Source organism: Elephantulus edwardii, unplaced genomic scaffold (assembly GCF_000299155.1).
Source record: "Elephantulus edwardii isolate Elephantulus edwardi_28Jun2011 unplaced genomic scaffold, EleEdw1.0 scaffold00006, whole genome shotgun sequence".
In the NCBI taxonomy this organism is placed as follows: Eukaryota; Metazoa; Chordata; class Mammalia; order Macroscelidea; family Macroscelididae; genus Elephantulus; species Elephantulus edwardii.
This window is the reverse complement of record NW_006399756.1, coordinates 34,407,450-34,428,496: the sequence shown is the minus strand read 5'-3', so window position 1 is coordinate 34,428,496 and position 21,047 is coordinate 34,407,450. Positions and strand designations below refer to the sequence as shown.

The 21,047-nt window shown below is 33.8% G+C and overlaps 1 protein-coding gene and 1 pseudogene across 1 annotated transcript in view; both read left to right on the top strand.

Moving 5' to 3' along the window:
• Window positions 1–17,372, top strand: part of LCOR (ligand dependent nuclear receptor corepressor) — a 129,947-nt gene extending 112,575 nt beyond the window's left edge. Inside the window, exons 5-9 of the mRNA XM_006880075.1 lie at window positions 3,108–3,240; window positions 7,288–7,575; window positions 10,890–10,983; window positions 13,320–14,201; window positions 16,863–17,372. Coding sequence (XP_006880137.1) covers window positions 7,338–7,575; window positions 10,890–10,983; window positions 13,320–14,201; window positions 16,863–16,869 — 1,221 coding nt within the window. The 5' untranslated portion in view covers window positions 3,108–3,240; window positions 7,288–7,337 and the 3' untranslated portion in view covers window positions 16,870–17,372. The remainder of the gene's footprint in view (window positions 1–3,107; window positions 3,241–7,287; window positions 7,576–10,889; window positions 10,984–13,319; window positions 14,202–16,862) is intronic.
• On the top strand, window positions 681–1,923 carry LOC102853922 (annotated as a pseudogene).
• Window positions 17,373–21,047: the final 3,675 nt, after the last annotated feature.

The window sequence follows — 21,047 nt, the reverse complement described above, 5'->3', positions numbered from 1 at the left end:
CCTATCTGTGGATGATGGGATCTTTTCTATAGAAAAATTACAAGAATCCATACATACAGAAATTATTTGAACTGACTAGTTCAGTACGGTTGCAAGATACAAGATCAGTGTACAAAAATCAGTATACAAACATTTCTATTTCTGAAGCAGGTAATGAACATCCTAGAAATTAGTAAAATAATTTACACTTATAGTAGCAACAATGAATAAAATGTTTAAAGAACAGAAACACTGTAGAGTATAAAAAGTTAAATGAACTTAAAGATCTAAAGAAATAGATATACTTTATTCTTTTTTTAAATTTTATTATTTTTTGTGTGTGTACCGTCGAATCAGATCTGACTGGTACAGGAGGAGATTGACCCCCCCTTCTCTGGCAGAGCGTCTGGTGGATTCATACTTTATTCTTTGATAAGAAGACTTTAATTTTAAGATGGCATACTTGAGACTACACCCCCATCCTCACCAGTTTTCAGATTTTATACAATTCCTATAAAAATTTCCAAACAGACTTGTTTGTAGAAATTGACAGGCTGATTTTAAACTTCATATGAAAATTCAGGAGACCTCAAGTGGGAAAATCAACGTTTTGAAAGGACTCGCAGTAAACTCCAGAGCGAGATCCTGCCTGCCCGAGGTCACTGCTTTACCAAGGCCCTCAGGGTGAAGCCACCATCACTATGTCTGACCAGGAGGCAAAACCTTCAAGTGAGGACTTGGAGGACAAGAAAGAAGGAGAATACATCATCAAACTGTTAAGTCATTGGACAGGATAGTAGTGAAATTAACTGCAAGGTGAAAATGACAACACATATCAAGAAACTAAAAAGAATCATACTGTCAGAGACAGGGGAGGCGGGGTTCCAATGAATTCACTCAGGTTTCTCTTTGAATGTCAGAGAATTGTTGATAATCACACTCCAAAAGAACTGGGAATGGAGGAAGAAGAACTGATTGAAGTTTATCAGGAAGGAATGCGGTCATTCAGCAGTTTAGTTAACCTTGTAAATGTTTTCGTTTTTATTTTTAAAAATAGTTCTTTTGTAATGTGGTGTTCAAAACAGTTGAAAACTGGCACCTATCTTGAAAACATCTGATATTTTGAATTCTACTATTCATTATTCATTATTGTTTTGATTGTTCTGATTTTTGATGAGCAAACCTCAGCCCCCTTGATATTGCCCTCCTTTCTTAAAAATTACTTGATGTGTACAGAGAAGACACCCTTTCTAGGACTGTGCATTTTCAGGTTTGTGGAATAAATAAGATCAGCCAATGCAAGTGTTCATAATGACTTTCCATTTGGCTCTGAAGTTCTAGTACGTGACTGCCTCATGCCTGGACTGTGACTTCAGTGGGAGATGGAAGTTTTTCAGAGAACTCAACTGTGGAAAAATGACCTTTCCTTAACTTGAAGCTACTTACGTGAGGGTCTGGACCAAAAGAAGAGCAATATCAAGTTGCAGTCATGAAGACATATGATGAGAGTAATGACTAACTCCAGAGATGGCTTCACTGAAGAGACATTAAAATTCTTGTCAGAAGATCCCAGAAAAATTCTAAATTCCATTGGCAGTTAAATGATTCAGGCAGAAGTGTATACATCAAAACACTGCTCTCTTTTGATTTTAGTTGTATTTTTTGGCCCAGGATACCTGGGACATGGGTTATAAATGGACATTGTACCAACTTCATGAAAAGAAACAAAATAGTTGTAAAAACTGTAAAAAAAATAAAAGACTCAAACTTTCCAATGTGAGAATTTAATATGAAACTACGGTTATCAAGATACTGTGGTATTGGCATGAGGAAAGACATAATAGATCACTGAACAGGATAGAGTTCAGAAGTGAAGCATTATATGTATGATCATGTGTTTATTTTTTTGTTCTTTTCCGTAGAGGCACCCAGTCAGTTCTGTGAGGGAAATAGTCATCCAAAGGGTGCTGAACCAGCATTTCATATTGCAAACATGCATGTGTGTATGTATGTGTAAAACATTAGCCAAAAATCAAATCCCAAAATATTTACCCTTATCACATGCAATATACTTATAGTTTTTTCTGAATACTACTTAAGCTCCTTTTGGAGGGGGACAGTTTAATGACACTTTTTATAGGTCAGTTCAGTAAATCAGTTACACAATTAACCAAATTTGAGAGCTATCATTTTAAAAATACCTACCTGGGAACAAAATGATAAATTCAGATATATCTGTCTTACATTTTCCTTCCTAGTGGCCGTTTGATAATATACTTAGTGGGTTAATGTTCAAGTTAAACTTAATTAGAAATTTTATTTATTTGTTATTTTATTTTATTTTAATGAATATTTACAGAGGCTTTGCAGTTCCATTGTTGTACTTTTCTCCCTGCCCACCCTTCCACCCCCCCCCAGTCTGCTCCTCTCCTTGAAAAGTAAAAGAAAAATTCCTTCATTGGTATACAATCCCATCTGCCTACACACACTCACACATACTCACTCTCCCCCCACCACCACTATGTAACCTCTTCATTCTGGACTCTTGTCATAACCATAATACCCAATCATATATTGCTTTTAAGCTGTTCTCTCCCTTATCTGTTTCCATGTTGTATACATAATTTATGCAGTTTTTCTCAGTCTCTTCCCAACCCTGATGTCAGTCCTGTTTTACAACAGTGGCACTATGCAGTATCGGTCCTTTGTGACTGTGATATTTCACTCAGCGTAATGTCCTCCAGGGTCACCCATTTTGAATAATATTGCATGAGTTCCTTGTTTTTCAATGCAGCATAGTAGTCCATCGTGTGAATATACCAGCGCTTCTCTAGCCATTCGTTTGTTGATGGCCACTTAGGTTGTTTCCAGCTCTTTGCTATAATTTTACCTGTAATTAAAAATAATCAAGCTCCTATTAAAAACCGTGAGTTAAAATCCCCTGAGCTATATTTAGACTCATTTTGTTTTTATAGTTTTGTGGAGATACAGTTTTAGTCTGGCTTAAAATTTTACATTTGTTAATTTATCTGTTTTTAAATTTTGTCTTTGCTTTAAAATGCATTTTTGCTTTTGATAATAGCTTGGGAAAGGGTTTGGTGCAAATCTTTTACCAAATATTTTTGCAGGGACACTTAGTCATTCTGGATGAACCAGCTTCGGGAGCTGGGCAAGAAGCTCTGCTTAAACAAGAGCAAGCAAAAATCATTCGATTCGAGAGACAAGCAGAAGAGTTCCTCAATGCAGTCTTTTATAGAAAAGGTTGGTCTCAGTGAAGAAGTAACATTTATCATCTGCTTGTCTTACATTAATCTCCTTAATTTGAATGTCATTTTTACTAAAGAAATACAAGGATTTTTTTATAATTCACTTTATATTTCTCTGATTAAATTATATTTGAAATAGGGTAAGGCAACACTCTTTTTTTTTCTTTTCAGAAGTGATAGTGCCATGTACGTTTTTGTTAAATAGTTCAGAAAACTATTGTTAAAGTAGTAATATCTTAGCATTTCTATTTTTTAAAGACAGTACAGACAAATACACATTTGTGCATATAATTACTGCTTACTTTCAGATAACAAAATGCTATTTTAGTAACTTTTGAAGTTTTCCTTGGAGACAAATATAATCTCAAAAATATACAAGCATTTTGTCTCTGATATATTTGTTACTAGCTTACCCTTATGTGTTTAAGGTAACGTTTACTAAGTTGACCTTTTAAGTTTTCCAGTTACTTTTTCTCCCTGAAACGTCTACATTTGCTTTGCATTTATTTTAAAATACAAATGTATATAGAAATTTTTTTCAATCATGCACGTTAGAGTTTAGAAATTACTCATAGAGACGTTTAGTTCTTTTCCCTGCCCACACAGCATCATTTCCATAAGCTGAGCAGACATTCTCTTCTCCTGATGTATTCTAGTGGCAGTCTTTACAAATGGATTTGAGTTCCTTAGGTCTACTTTTCCTCTCTTTCAACCAGAAGTTACTATGATACATTCTTTTTTAAGAAACACCAAAAACCCAACAGACTAATAGTTTAGTATTTCTTCAAATGTTTGAGTTCAGTATAAGATGAAGGAAGTGTTGTATAAAATTAGAGAATGCGTAGAGATAGATTCCCCTGCCCTCCATGAGACATACAGTTCCTTTCTTTATATCTCTAGGCAAAAGAAAATCCTTTTATACACTCTTGCATCTTTTTTAAAATTTAAATACTCACTAGCACTCTCTGACTCTAAAAGTTCCCAATCTCATGGGAAACACTGGTGGCCTAGTTCATAGAGTTGTGCTACTCACTCAAAGGCCTCTGTGACCATTCGAATCCATTAATGGCTTCTTGGGAGAACTATGATCAGTGTCCTCCCAGGTGATTTACAGCCCTGAACACTCAGTAGTGGATCTTGGTTCTCAATATTGAGTGTTTTGAGAGCAGCCTAACCCTAAAGCTCTCATCCTAGGCTTTCACAGTTAGTTTTCCATTCTCAATTCCAAAATTCTATTGAGAATAAATATTTGGTTAGTATTATTAACATGTGATTACTCCATTAAAGTAAAAATGGTCAATTCCATCAGTTATCTAATAACATCTCCTCCTCTCCTTTAGGATTTGATTTATATTAAGTCATAGTTTTGTTAATGTGTTGCTGTAGCAAACCTCAGTGTCTGACAAAAGTTTCTTTCACTGACTTACATGGTAGAACCACTTTTCATCTTTTCTTTGGTTAGAGGAAATTAACAAAGTCAATATGAGCTAGATTCCCAGGAAAATTCTAACATCACATTGCCTTTCATCAAAGTATAAGTTACTTTAACATTCTTAGTTAGTTTACATATTTAGAAATTAAACTTTTGGGCACATAACCCTTTATGGAGTGTTTTTACATTGTACTTGGTCTTCGAATAGAATACAAAGGGATGAGAATCCTCTACAGTCGCATGTAAAGTTAAGTATTTTACAACTTTGCATGTTTATTTATTAACTCTGCATGCAGTGGCTCAGAGAACTTGTTTGAGAATTAAAAATTACATACTAACACTGTTATTTTTAGGTAGTAACCTTGAAAATTGCTCAGAGATGGCTTCCAAATGAATATTTTTAAAGTTTTATTATCCACGAATATGAGAGTTTAGCCTAAAGAGGATATTTCATTTTTAAATTTTTTTTAAAAAAAAACACCTTTAGACGCTTAAATGTTTTGCTTTCCTTCCTACTATTGTAAATTGTGGGTTTGTTGTTTTTTTGGTTTTTTTTAATTAAGTAGGCAAAGGTTAGGTAGGAAGGCAAAAATAATTAAAACTAAAGTTGACTTTCATAGTATGTTACTGTGTAGTAAATTATTATTTTCAAACTACATTCTACAGCTGGTATAAATAATTTTTTAAAAGTATTTTGCCATTTCTGTTTGAAAATTTTAGTGTTCTAAATTTTAGATTTGTACTTTAAAATATATGTGGCTGTGATTTAGTATTTAAGTGTTTTACTGTAGTTGGGATCTTTATCTTATTTGTTGCTTTTATTTGACTGAGTAATGTGTATTCCCCTAGGCATAGATGTTTTAGTAGATGTTGTGTTTTAAGTAAGTGAAAGAACATTCTTCAGGAACATTCAAAAGACATAAATATTCAAGTGGAGAGATGTAATCTGATTCATAAACATTGAATGTATAGTGTTTCATGGTTGTTTTAGTCATCCCATCAACATAGAGGCAGAATATGCTGCAAGCGTGAAAAACTCAACAACCACCATGTATGATCTTTATTTTAAAATATTTTACATAGTTTATGTGTTTTATTTATTAATCTAACACCAAGGTATCTCATAAATTACATCATTTTGCTTCCTATTTGACCATTTTTCTTTTTGTATGTTATTTATTCTCCAATTTTGCCAAAGAAAACATACTTTAAATTATATAAAAATCTTATGTACACTTGATTACAAAAACTTCCTCTGTGGAAGAAAACAAGAGATCTTAATTTGGTTCTTAAATGAAGGTTGGCAAGGAAATTTCATGACTAGCTATTTTATAAAGGAGTATATGGCCAGAATGTTTTTAATATATATTGGCTTGCATACAGAATCTTTATTAAAAACATTTAAAAGACATATTGCCAGAGATTGTAGGAACTTCTAAATTTTACCCAATTGAATTATTCTCCCTCTAGAACACTTTGAGGAGTAAATAATTCTTTACAGTACAGAAATTACTTCACTGATAAAAGAAGCCTTGTTAAACTCCAGAGGATTAAATGAACATTCTGAATTTATAGGCATTTTCTGATGCGGAATATTTCTTTCTAAGAAAAATTAAAAATCGGTTGTAGATGTGCTGTAAGAGTAGTTGTTGTTTGCCGTAGAGTCAGAATCAACTCATAGCTGACCATCCAGCTGGTTTTCAGAAGCTGTAAATCACCCAGGAAGAGATTGCCCATCCTTCTCCCATGGAGCAGCTGGTGGATTTCAACTGAGCTTCCTTTGTGAAGTATAGTAGGGGAGTAAAGGAAACAGATGAAACATTAAGATCAGGATATAAGTTCTAATCAAAGACCTCTAGCTATCCATCTATACAAACTTGAACAGTCCATTTACTCTTTAGATCACATGTCCCTCATTTGCTTAAAAAATTATAATGATTGATTCATCTATTTATTGTCCATCAAATATGAGTATTTGCTTTACACCATGCAAGGTTAGGTAATATACACAGGAAGTAAGCCTAATCTCTGTTCTTGGGAGGCTTAGTCCACCTAATAGACCATTATTACAGTGTGGTAATGATTAAAATAATGGTGTTAATAATAATAATTTATGTATATAAAACATTTACTCCTTAATTTTATTCTGTTTCATTTTCATGGTCCCTTCCGATGCAAAAAGTTGTGCCAGTAAACTAAAATTATTATAGCCTTTATTTTATTATGAAGAGATGGCTAAGGAACAATCTAGATGAAACTTGATTATGCTTTGTATGTGAGAAAACAAGAGTAATTCTTTCATAAGAGAAAAGTTTTGAGATTTTTTGTATCAGGTAAGTGACTCTTACCCATAAGATGTTTGTGATCCCTTTATTTCATTTCATAATTCTAGGAGAAATGTTTAGAAATATTTCAATAAAATTTTATTTTTCAAAATCTACAGCTCATAAGCTTAGAAATTAAAAAAAATACAATTCAAAGAGGGAATACTATTTTTAGGATGCTGCATTTTTAAGAAAAAGAAATTTAAAATGGGAATTTTATGTTTGATTGAAAGCTTTCTTTTTAGTACATTGTCCCACTTTAAAGTAAATAAATCTTTGTTTACAGACAGTCCCTGGGTCTCCGACCCCAATATTCCCCTAGTGGCCCGTGAGATCATGCAGCGAATGATCCAACAATTTGCTGCTGAATATACCTCAAAAAATAGCTCTACTCAGGACCCCAGCCAGCCCAATAGCACAAAGAACCAAAGCCTGCCGAAAGCATCTCCAGTCACCACCTCTCCCACGGCTGCAACTACTCAGAACCCTGTGCTCAGCAAACTTCTCATGGCTGACCAAGACTCACCTCTGGACCTTACTGTCAGAAAGTCTCAGTCAGAACCTAGCGAACAAGGTATGGTTTGATATTAAGGTCTCCTCTATCTAATCACAGTACTTTAATTTGGGGAGAAAAAGAATATATAGGTAAATAGGGCAGCTGCAGCAGTAATATTAGATGAAAACTAATGTGATTATTAAATAATATCTGATATGTAGCTGTGGAGAAGCATAGCTAACGTTGCTTACCTTAACCATCAGCAGTTAGTAGTTATGGTTGATGTACCACCCAGGAAAGCTAGGTAGTTACAGTTGCTCTTCAATTTTAAGTTATTTGATATTTACATAAGTATTTTAGACTTTGCAAAGCATTTTCCTATCAGGATTTTTTTTTAAATAATTTGAACCTCTATAAAGAAAGATGTTTCCCCTTATCCGTCAGTGGTCTGGGACTAGTATTTCTGAGAAATAAGCCTGCTCTTACTTGTTAGGTAGATGTTATACTCTACAGTTAAGGCAATAAAGCAAAAATATGTATTTTTTTGCAATTTTAAACAATGGGAAGTTTAAGATTGGAATACAGACAGCCCCTGGTAACAGAAGAAATCCGAATACTGGTTGTCTTTAAGTTAAATTATATATAGGTCAGTCAGTTCAGGTACAAACAGTTCTTATTTAGTCCTACTTAGTGCAAGAAAAGGCTGTAAGCCCTTTCAGTGACTTAAAAGGTGCATCTACTATAAGTGAATGTAATAATTATGGAGAAATTATTCAGGTAGATGTTGGTGCAGTCACTTCAAATAAGGGTAAATTTATACAACATTAAAGGGCAACTAGAAATTATTTTTTCATAATCCAGAAATATATAGTTGGACTAGTAGTTTTGTAATTAAGTGATTTAAAGTTTATTCAATGTTATAAACATATAATGTACACCTACATGTAGTTTTATGAAACCTTAGAAAGTTTCCAAAAGAAAATTTCTTGATGAGGATTCTGATTAAGTTGAATAAATTAGAAAATATTTCTTGAGTTTCTTAAATATTTATTGTCCTAAGTAGGTTAAATATTCCCAGTGCTTTCTAATCTCAATTTACCTTTCATTTCATAAAGCTATAAAGATGAGTTGAGCATTTCAGCCCAGCCATTGTTTGAACCAATAGAATTTGGAAATTGGTGATATTTGTACTGATTAGACTTTATTGTAGAAATTCCCTAAGGATATAAAAAAAGGCTATGAGACAAGAGTTTATTCACAAGAAATATGCATACTTGGGGAAAGAAAGAAATGTTAATTGCCCTCCTTTAAAAAAAAAAGGACTCTTCCTAAGTAGTTTATGAAGGGCTTCCTGGCTTTAGCTGCTTAAAGAATATATTTTTGATTCAAACTAGATATGTACGGATGTTTCAACATTAGAAAAACAATCTGTGCGATCAATGATATCAATAAAACAAAGGACAAGAACCAAAAAACAAAAAAAGAATATATTCTTTTGAGGAGTTCTCCTTTGTCTTTTTCCTCTCTCTGTCATAAACAGCACTTAGAATCTTTTTAACTTCTCTGAGGTTTCCTGACAGATCTAGTTGTTCAGTGTGCACATTGATCAGAGTACCTTTGGTTACCATTTTGCCAAGTTGTCTTTTCTGCTTTATTAGAGATTTCTCTTTCATAAATTGATCCTTACTTATTAAGAATATCCTTGCTCTAAATGCCTGAAAAGCACCAGGTTTACCCTAGGAGAATGACCACATAGGAGCTGTATTTAAAGGCTATTTTTATTTTAAATGGAAGATGGTACACTAAGAGGCCACTTAACTTCTATTATTAGTGTTATAATAAAGAGATAAGTTTATTGACAGCAGGCTTTTACCAAGAGAAATTTTAATTAACTGTAGTGAGTAAACAACTATTGAAACAAAATATTTTAAACTACATTTCTTTAGTGATTTTTTATGTGATTTCACCTGTAATGACAATATTTGTTGATACTATAAAATATGTTACCTATTTGATTAGGCAGGCTTCAAAGATTTTAAATAGTACTATCTTTGAAAAACTTTTAAGCAATGCAATTGTGTGTTAGATGTCTAATTGGGCTAAGATCCTTGAGTCTATAAGATTTTAATTACATTTTAGAAATACTGCTCTAAAGGATGGAATTTAAATTTATGCAGTTGTGGGCTTAGCTTGTTTGTCTGTTTGTACAAACTAAGGATGAATATATTTCCAACAGCCTGAAATAAGGAGTTAACAATGGCCGCAGACATGTGTCATAGGTAGCTTCTCTATTTGGGGACAATTTGTAACATAACTAGAAAGCTGCTGAACACTTGAAAATCAGATGTGTTTATTCTTACTTTGTTTTGTTAGTTTTGTAAAGATTAAGAGCTTTGAAAGTCCAGGCTGTGAGATTTTTAGATACATCTATTAAGGAAAAAAGTTTTTGAGGAGGAAACAGATTGTCTCTATATATTGTTGTTATGTACCATCAAGTCAGAACTGCCTCACATTGACTTTCCAGCAGATTTTCAGAGACAGTGAGTTGCACAGGAGGAGATTGTCTTTTCTCCCACAGAGCAGCTGGTGAATTTGAGTCACGTGCCTTTGGGTTGGTAGTGCAATTCCTTTCCATTAGGCCCCAGATCCCTTTTTACATATTAGTAGCATTTATTTATGGTTTGGTCTAACTTCAATGAAAATTATGGTTATACCTCCAGATATTTATCAGTAATAAATAAAACAATTTCCTTCTTTCCTTCCTTCCCTAAATTTTGCCTGTCAATTTATAATGTCTTATTAATGGAAACATTTTTTTAAAATTTCTCAGTTGACTTTTGAATCTCTAGAATTTTTCAGTAAATTGATACCAAATGTATGATTTTATATTTACAGATATATCCAAATAAAGTTAAGGTCCACTTAAAATATAAGTAGTTAGCAACTATATTGTTGCAATTTAATGAAAATTCAGCTTTTATGTACTTTTGGTGGTCTTGTTTAATAGATAATATGACATTATGTAGGGCAGTTGAAAACTGCTATCAAGATAGATTTAGAAAGCAAAGCCTAATATTTCTAGTGTAGAACCTCATGCAGTATGAACTGATATTTCTAATACCTCAGTATTGTAACTTCTCCTAAGACCTGCTTTATCTTTTCTTTTGATCCTATTAGTAAAACGTTTAGACATAAATGCCTTACTAAATTTGTATTACCTTTAGAAGGAACATTTATACTGATTTTTATTCCATGAATTAATTTAATCACATGTATATTGTCTAGTTACCCATTTAGTTGGCTAGATCTGTTTTTCCCCCAGCTTTTAGCTTATGCATTTCACATTTGTACCTAGATTTTAATATCCTCAGGTGTTCTTTGTGTCTCTGCAGACGGTGTACTTGATCTATCCACTAAGAAAAGTCCATGTGCTGGCAGCACTTCCCTGAGCCATTCTCCAGGCTGCTCCAGTACTCAAGGGAACGGGTAAGGGAAATTATTTGTAGCTTTCCATAATTTTGCAGAGCCAGTTGATCAAAGCTTGAAGCCATTCTCCTTTGTATATTTTAATCATTTAACCCTTCAAAGTATCAGTCTTGTAGGTGAGACTTTTAGTCTTTACAAGCCTAGTGAAATCTTGGAATTTAAAAGTGGATAGTGTAGATCAGTTTTACTCAGATTAGGACAGATTATGTATGCAGATTTTTTGTTGAGAGTTTTGTATGTTGAAAGCCTAGCAGTATTGTATGTATGGAAATTTTAGAATGAAAACTGGATTCCAGAATTTAACCTGGTATTTTGTGTGTCGGTGTGTGGGTGTGTTTGGTTTGTTGATTTGAACTGCGATTTTAATTTCATATTGCAGTTCATAAAATGTAATGATATAAATTTTTTTGTTTTCTAAAAAGAAGACTCATTGTAGATGTTGATAGATAGCTATTTTATGCTCAGTTTTGATAATAAGTAACTTCTCTGACCATCTGATTTTACAGTATAGGGATTTTCGGTTTCTTCTATATGTACATTGTACCTGTTTAGAAAAATCACATATTGAAAATATTTAGAAGTCACTGTGACAAGGTATTTCCGTATAACTGTGACCGAGAATCAAATTCATCTAGATAAAATAATTTCATTAGGTCTAAATTAGTAAATAACAGGTTTATTCAATTTTCAGAATATAAACTTGGGAAATTATACATTAAAATAATAAGTAGACACTAAGTGAACATTTGCAACTTAATATTCTAATTACATTCAAACTGAAGGATTCCGTTAATGATTTTCAAAATATCCCCGTTGTTTTCTTTAAAATAGCATCATTTTTATTTTCCTCACCTGCTAGTTTCCATCTGAAAAATCTATTACTCTATTTTTCATAGTTTACTAATCTTTTTTATTAAGCCCTTCTTTTCTTTATAATTTATGCTGTATATAAAGTAATATGGTCCCAAATTATTGGATTCCATTAATATACATGTATTTAAAAAAAACAAATACACAGACTTTCACCTTGCATAATAAAAAACATTCAGGAAAAACCAAAATATGGTTTGCAAAATGGCTCTTACATATAGTTCACTTTAAATTTGGCCACCACGTCCACATATTATATGGTTGAACTCATTGTGTTTATCCCTCTGAATGGAAAGTGTTTTCTACATCGTGGCTTTATGAAAGACAAATACACTAACAATACCACCCATATTTTAGTTGAATATTTAGATGTTATCTTTACTGTGGCAGCACAGAATCCCTCTAGACTCATATGTGGTTTACCATAATTTATGCAAAATTTACTTTTACTGTAATCATTCCCATGGAGCATGGTTTGTCAGTTGCCAACCTTAATATTGATACTCTTTCTCTATTGTGAATATCAAACTTAGGGTGCGGCCATCATTTCAAAGCTAGCCACTTAAATTTCAGAATAGATGTTTGGTGTTTCAAGAAGAATAGTTTTTTAATCTAAGGAAGCTGTAAAATTGTTTACCTCTGACAATAATCACTTTGACTAGCACCTAAGGAACAAAATTCTGGGAAAGTCACAGGGTAATTTTTGGAAGATCTTAAATACAGAATCAGTGGTACTCATGTGTCTGCAAGTGATAGTGTTTTTAAATGGAGAAGTATGGTAAGTTATAATCCAGTAGGGATTTTGGTTTTAATTTTAGTTTTTGGCTGGCAACCATAATTTATTTTTTCTATTTTGCCAAGCAAAATAAGGAATACTATTTACAGTGGTTTGATAATTTTTTTAAAAATAATGAACATCACCTTGTTTGTGGGACAAATGAGCAATTACCTATGGGTTCCACAAGTGTGTAAAAATGGTTCCAGTTTTGTACCTGGTTGTCTTGAATGTTGAATATGTTGCATTAAAATAAGTGATTTTGGCTTACTCTTTTATTATTGTACTTGTTTAGTGGTAACGTCACATTGGTAACACGATTCTGTGTAGCTCTATAACTACTTGATGATTACTTTGTAATTAATAATTGAAGTGCTATTTTCAGACAGTTGCGCGAAACTTTTTCTCCGAAAATTTGTGAACCCAGCCAGAGCCCAGCTGACAGGTTTAATTTTTCTTTGCCCAAAAAGCTCCAGTTTTTGTTTGTTTTTTTCTTTTTCTTTTTCTTTTTCTTTTTTGTGAACAAGTTTTAAAACTAACTGCTGAGATCGTTTAAAAAAAATTAGAGAAAAATAAATAACACAAAGTGATGTTACCCAAGCAAGGCCTTCTAATAAAGGAGTGGTCCCCTCACCCATCCCTCCCTACCTGTGCAAGTCCTGCTCACATCAGTTTCCTTCCATCCAATTAGGCGACCTGGGAGACCCAGCCAGTACCGCCCAGACGGACTTCGGAGTGGTGATGGGGTACCTCCAAGAAGCTTGCAGGATGGCACCAGGGAAGGTTTTGGACACTCCACATCACTCAAAGTTCCACTGGCTCGATCTCTGCAGATTAGTGAAGAACTACTGAGCAGAAACCAATTGTCCACAGCTGCCAGCCTTGGACCATCTGGATTACAGAATCATGGACAACACTTAATATTATCCAGGGAAGCCTCTTGGGCGAAACCACACTATGAATTCAACCTCAACCGTATGAAATTCAGGGGAAATGGTGCACTCAGCAACATCAGTGACCTTCCTTTTCTTGCAGAAAACTCTGCCTTTCCAAAAATGGCACTTCAAGCAAAACAAGATGGAAAAAAGGATGTGAGCCATTCATCTCCTGTAGATTTAAAGATACCACAAGTTCGAGGAATGGATCTTTCTTGGGAGTCTCGCACTGGTGATCAGTACAGCTATAGCTCTTTGGTAATGGGTTCACAAACGGAGAGCGCGCTTAGTAAAAAATTAAGGGCTATTCTTCCAAAACAAAATAGAAAAAGCATGCTAGATGCTGGACCTGATTCTTGGGGCTCAGATGCTGAGCAGTCTACCTCTGGACAGCCATATCCCACATCGGATCAAGAAGGAGACCCTGGCTCCAAGCAGCCTCGGAAGAAAAGAGGGCGTTACAGACAGTACAACAGTGAGATACTGGAGGAAGCCATCTCAGTAGTTATGAGTGGAAAAATGAGTGTTTCCAAAGCTCAGAGTATTTATGGGATTCCCCACAGTACACTGGAGTACAAAGTGAAAGAGAGGCTGGGCACTTTGAAAAACCCTCCAAAGAAAAAGATGAAATTAATGAGGTCGGAGGGGCCAGATGTTTCTGTAAAGATTGAATTAGATCCCCAGGGAGAGGCAGCACAAAGTGCAAATGAATCAAAAAACGAGTAGGAATACTGTAGAGTGCCAATTACTGTACAAACTGGGTGAGCACTACTGCATTGTTTAACTATCATTGCTTGCACCTAACTTCATTTACTGTGACACTTGTTTCATTGCAGATTTTGCATTGACTTGTGTGTACAGATATGAAGGGTGTATTCAGAATGTGCATATTTAAAATTTTCCATGTGCAGTATGGCTCGGAATATTGTTTGGCCTTTTGCATGTTTCTCTACAAAAGAGAATTGAGTTACCTCACGAAGAACACAGATACATGGAAGTGGACTCCCTTGCCTGTAGAGCCTGCATGCATTTCTTTCATATTTTTTGTTGTTGGTTTTTTCCTCTCCTTAAGTTATATTTTGCCTTTTTTCTCTTTTCTATTTAAAAAAAAGAAAGGAAAAAAGCCCCCCTTTAGAAACACCTCTGCCATACTGGGAGCTTTATCATTTCAAATTGGAAAGCCATTTTGTAATATAAAATCATTCACATTTTTCATTTCTAATATTGAACTAATGAAAGGATTAACAAGAAAAAAATATCCTCCTAAAAATAACTCATTGTACTTAAATGTGGTTATCCAATGACAAGTAAACATTTGTGTCAGTTTGCATTTTATAAGTTTTTTTTTCACAATTAAATATACTTATTAAATTAGCAGTATATTCAGTGCTCACCCAGAGGGGAAGGAGGTGGAAAAGGCATACACACTACCTTCACAAAAGCTTCAGTTAATTACTTTGTAACACTACCTTTGCTGTAATTTCATTTGGGATTTTTCTAAGGGTAGAATTTGGTCTCACCAACAAGTGAGGATATAGCCTTATCTCATGGAGGACGAGCTCCGTTCTTACTCAGGAGCAGTCAGGGTACATTACATAAAACGATAGAGGATGCCTCATTTTAGCAAACTAGGTTTCTTTGTATCCTTAATTCCTTTTACAGATTTGATCATGTACTTACGACTGAATGTTGTTGTATGAACTAGTTTAAAATATTCAAGATCTGTTTATTGGGATGGGAGAAATAGGGAACGAAATGTGTATAAGTAACTTATTGCAAAATGATATTGCAAAAATGATACCTAGATTATATAGCCTCAGTAGTCTACCCAAGTAGCCACAGTAAGGAAGGATTCAGGCTTGTGATGGGAGAGGAAAACAAACCAACAAACCAACCCACAGCACAACCACACAGAACTAGTAAGATGTAGTCTGTCTTTCCTTTTTAACTGTTTACAGGAGTCAAGCCCATTGGAATTTCTTTTTCTAGTTGTTCCAATTGCTAATACAAGAATGGGAGATTGTTTGCAAGAGGGATTTATTGAGGTTTTTGGTTTTTCTTTTGTTTTTAGTTTCTGACGTCCTATATAATGTCCCCTTTTTAACTCCTTTACTAACTTCCATGGTTGTTTAGCACACAGGGAAGAACCTTTTGGATCTTACTTTACAAACACTCCTTGAAGAACATCGAATCGTTTTCATTTCAGATGAAATTTTACAATTAGAGTAATTAGGTTTTGAAAGTTTATTTTCTGGGTTTTTTTCAAGACTTATATGTAAAGCCTGTGGGATTGAAATTGTGCATTGTGACCAAATTAAAATTACTGTATGCACAGACAAAATTCACTCTATATACTCCCTATATTGGAATCTGCTAGGAAAAGATGATCAAGCCATTCTAGTTTTGTAAAGGCTTAGTGAGAAAATAAAAGTCATTGAAGTTTTTGGGTAAAATAAAATCAGACTTAGAGCACTCACTGATGGATGATTTCAGATGGCTACTAACAATTTGAGGATTATTAGTTCCAGATAGTACCCAGGCACAAATTCTTGCCTGGAAATTTTGGAGCAGTTAATGAAATTAGATTAAGGATAATTTCCCCTCCCCCACCCCCGCAACCTGTGTGTTCAAAGGTTAGGCACACCATTGCTGTTATAAAATATGTGCACTGCTCATTCTTAACATGGCCTGGGCTTGTGTCCCTCTTTTAGTTTGGTTCCTTTGTGTACCAGTTTAATGAGTGGATGACTGAGCCTGTTTTCTCTTCGCTCTCTAGTCTTAGAAACAAAACAAAAGCAGTTTGGGTCATGAACAGTATATGACTGCAAAATTCTCCAGCCTAGCTGGAAGTTGCAATAAAAACACATTTTGAAATGTATGGTTTTCATCTGCAGTTGAAGGGAATTGTAGAAAGTATGCTGAAAGCAAAGGGTTAAGCTTATAAAGAAATTACTTTGTTTCATACTTAGTATTTGTCAGCACCACAACTAATTGTAGCCATGGTGTCTTTTTGCAAACTAGTTGGAATATTCCCTAGCCCAAAATTGTTGCAAAGAGATTCTTTGAACAATTAGTTTGTGCTTGGTTTTATTATCACTCTCAGAAAGGCATCATTAAAGGCCCATTTTTAAATCTGGCCCTAAAATTCAACTTTTGTAGAATTTTACCGTTCAGAAAGGTTTAATCCTATGTAGTAGTCGATATAAGTGACGTATGAGTTGAGTTATGTAAATTTTGTCATTGTAGTGTACATGGAGTGATCATTTTACTAACATAAATATTTTCTATGTGTGTTTCAGTGGATGACAATCGAGCAGCAGAAGAATGGTGTGCCTACCCTTTAATGCTGCAGTTTAAATAAGAGAACTTGTATTGTGTCATTTCAGATTGTAGGCTGAGAGTTGTAAATAGTGAAAATTTGAGTACTTTTTATTATTTGTTTTGGTTAGAAAGTAAATTTAAAAAACAAACCAAACTCTAAACTTTCTCAGATTAAAAGTCCTGAGACCTGAAGATTGTAATATTCATGTCTGTGAAGCTTTTAAACATTACACTTGAGATCAGTCATGACTTGATATTCAGGTAAACTTTGTTTTCCAAGAAGCTTTTGAATAAGCATATTTCCTCCAAAGGTCTCTCTCTCTCTCCTTTTTACTTTAAAAAATTTTTTTAAGTGTAGATTATTTTAAAGCACTAATTGCATTACACTGGTAACTGCAATATAAAATAGCCATTATTGTTTTGTGAAGCATGGTTGAAATTAGATAGTGGTCCCTTTTAAATTTCATGAGCCTCTCAAAAAAGAAAAAGAAACTTAAAAAAAATTAAAAGCTGCTGAATATTTCAAAAGATTTATATTTTACCTTATTGTAGGTTTTGTAAAGTTAGGTTGTAATATTCAGGTGCACTTTTAATGTTAAAGTTTGTGTTCAGAGTTCCATTATACCATGTATTTTCTCGGAGGTGGCTCATCACATAGCTGGTTGTCAGTCTCAGTACCGCAGAGATCCCTTCATATTTGACTCCTCTCTTGATTTGCCTCTGTTCTGTATTGGCACTTTCAGTGTAGATATTGTAGTTTGGGACATCCTCAGAAATCTGTGATAGAGATTGATCGGTTCGCATGCAATTTCTGCTAATCAGTTTTGCATGACCCAGAAACCCCAGTTGGCCATTTTTATGATGTGGGAAAGTGTAATTTACAGATGTCTTTGTCACAAAAGCCTTTTTAACTCATATTTTCCAATAGGCAGGTAATTACATTACTCCAACTAATAATAGGAAATTATTATTTAAAAATAAATCTTGCATTTTTTTAAATGAGAGAACATTGATATATAGAGTAGTTAAGCTATGAAATAAAATTCTGTGGAAGGATATCTTATTGACGTTTTTATCATCATATTCTCATTTCTGAGACAGTGTAGTCATCAAGCTTGACAGTAATGTAGAGTATTACTTTCTTCAGTAGGCTTAAAAGTGACTCTGAACTTTGTGATGAGCTATATTATATACTTTTTTCTGTTCCCCAAATACTATGAAGGACAAGCTCTCTTTCAGGAAAAAAAATAATTTATATTTGTGTGTATAATACTTTTTGATATTAAGTTTGTTGTTATTCTGAAGTTTAGATGTTGCTTGATAAACTTGCTGCAGCAGATCATGAATATGAGTAAGGCTTTGTGTGATAATAGGGTCCTATGTGAAGTTAATTACTGTTCAGTTTTGGTGAGCAAGTTCAACAAGTGTGAAGTGTGTATTAGCTTTATTTGGTACACTTTTACTTTACAATATTGAAGTGCTTTTAGAACTCTGGTTATCTTATATAAACCATTACCTCAACCAATTGGCATTTCCATTTCCCAACAATTTACCTGAGCTGTAACATGAGCACTATATATATATATGATTAGATAGTAAAATAATAAGGCACAATGAGAAGTTTTAATTCCCAATTTTCTGGAGAGAATTCTAAATTAGGTGGAAAAATTACTACCTTTAAAGGCCCGTATCATAACTACCTTCTGTCATAAGGCAGTCCATAGCAACTTGTGAGCTGTGTGTTCTTCCTCTACCCCAAGTAAGCACATAGTGCCAGGCCTGATTCTAAGCCTTTGTGGTTCTCATACATTTTATTACCCCCTCATATAATGAAGCTTAAATTCAGTTAGTTATTTTTCATAGAACTAATGAATCTTAGTTTCATGTCAGAACATAAAATTATTTTGGATAGTTTTTACAGTGGGTTTATGACAGTTTGGTATCATTTTATTTAATAGTTCGTATCTTTGTAGATCTGATTTGGAAACAACTTGGTTTTGCTTTTGTAATTCTTTCCCTAACTAAATGCCAGAGGTCGTTTTTGGTATGAACCACAATTTTCTGTATATTCTGGTTGCTGTCACTGGTGATAGAATATGACAATAGACCCCATTGCTCTACTTACTGTTTTAGGAGACACTTAAAATTACATGTTAAGTTTTTCCTTCATGAAGACTTCAGGGCCATTTTCTTTGTACTTTTCTGTTAGAATTAGGTCTTTATTGATTACTTTGATAAGGCCAGTGTTACTAAAATCTTGTTAGCTATAGCCATACAGCCCTTTTCAGAGTCTATTAAACTAGACAGGGAATATTTTTAAGAGCTAAATTATTTTCAAAGTCTACTGAAAAGGAAAGATGTCATTGTCATACAAGGACTGCAGACTTCCAAACTCTGTTTTTCATTTATTTTTAATTCATTCTATCCATTAGACCAGAGTAGAATTTGTGAACATGGTGACTCAAAGGAAAACAAATTCTTTGTGTATTTCCAAAACCTTTGCAGTAGATAGATTTTTAAAGAAGCAGGCAGTAGTCCTGTAGCAGAACACTATAGCTGTGTGCCCTAAGTATTAAAAAAGAGATTGGGGGATGTGGAACAGAAGGTAGGAAAGTATGTAGGCTTTTGAGAAGAGGCTAAAGATTCTGGCCAAAAGTACTAAAAAGTTGTCACAAAAAAGATAAATGTGTTAAAGTTGGGCCGTCTTCATTTGGTTACCACAAAAATTTTTTAGATTGTTTGAAAATGAGAATCAAGGCTTAAATGTTGATTTGACAAACAAGAAATCATAAATTAATTTTGCAGCCATTTAGGGGGTAATTTTAAGGTTTCTAATTCTTTCAGAGCTATATTAGTAAAAGCAGAAAAGCAAGCACTTTTAGTTAATCTTAGATTTATTTGGATGTAGCAGATATTTTAATCATAATATTTAAATCTTTATTGTTTGAATGTGGAAATGAACTTTTTACCCTGTCTTGAACTGTCACTGAACAGGCTCAAGATGATCTTTGCAACACTGGAAATGACCCTCCACACACGTACCAAAAAATCTAAAGCAGTAAGACATATTTGATGATCCATACCTCTTAGACTTTTAGATTTGTCTTGGGAAAGAATTTATGAACCTGTAACCAGTATTAGTGCAGTCTTGGGTTCCTTGTTCTGCATAATTGCACCCTTTCTCAGGTATGTCCTGAAAACATAAATTTTAAAATAATCTCTTTAGAGATTAGATTCTCAGTGGATAGTGTGTAAGGGGACTGGGGGTGGGGGAGTGGGGTAGTTGGACACAGGACACTGACACAGTAGAGCAGGGATTTTTAACTGTCAATAGCCAAATAGAGTTTCATTCTAGAATATATTTACCCCCTCCAAATGAGTGAAACACTCCTATTTAAGTTTTGGTAAATATGTGGTGCTATTACACTCCTAAAAGTCATTTCTTTCATCCAGTTGACTTTTTTCCCCCTGCTTGGTGGAAGGGTATACAGTAAACTCTACTGTCACTAGGAAAGCACTTGTCTGAAACATTTAAAGTACTAGAAAAGGGATAATTCAGCACTTTTTCTGTTACAACACTAAAGTCTTAATTTATCTTCAGAGTCTTAGGTACTGTAAGTTTTAGGATGATTATTTAAAAATATAAAACATACTACATAAATAGTATGGGGTCAGATCACATTTATATAAGTAATTCTTATTTAAAAAAATAGAAGACAACATTTTTTACCTTTAAGCAATTCTAAATTATTGCCTCATTATCCCCATTTTTATTAAGCTTTTTAGACTTAAAAATTGGAATTTGACTGAAGGTGAGGAGGAGAAAGTCTCTTCCCCCCCCAAAAAAAAAAATTGTGTCAGACCAATTGAGAAAAACAAACCCCACTAGGAAAATGGGTAGGGATTCTCTCTCTCCCTTTAATCTTCAGGGAATGAGCAGTATTTAGAATCTTTGGCTGAAATTCAAGCCTTTTTACTGTGTAAATTTTTACTATTAATTCACTGACATGCTTTTTACATCAAAGGACTGAAAATGGATCTTAATGTTTTTAAGTTGTGGAAGGGTATATTTCTAAATCAAGGGGGGATAATTATTAACTAGGTTAGTATACCAGCATTAGTAAGTTTAAGGAATTTTAGTATGTAATAGCAGTGTTTGATTA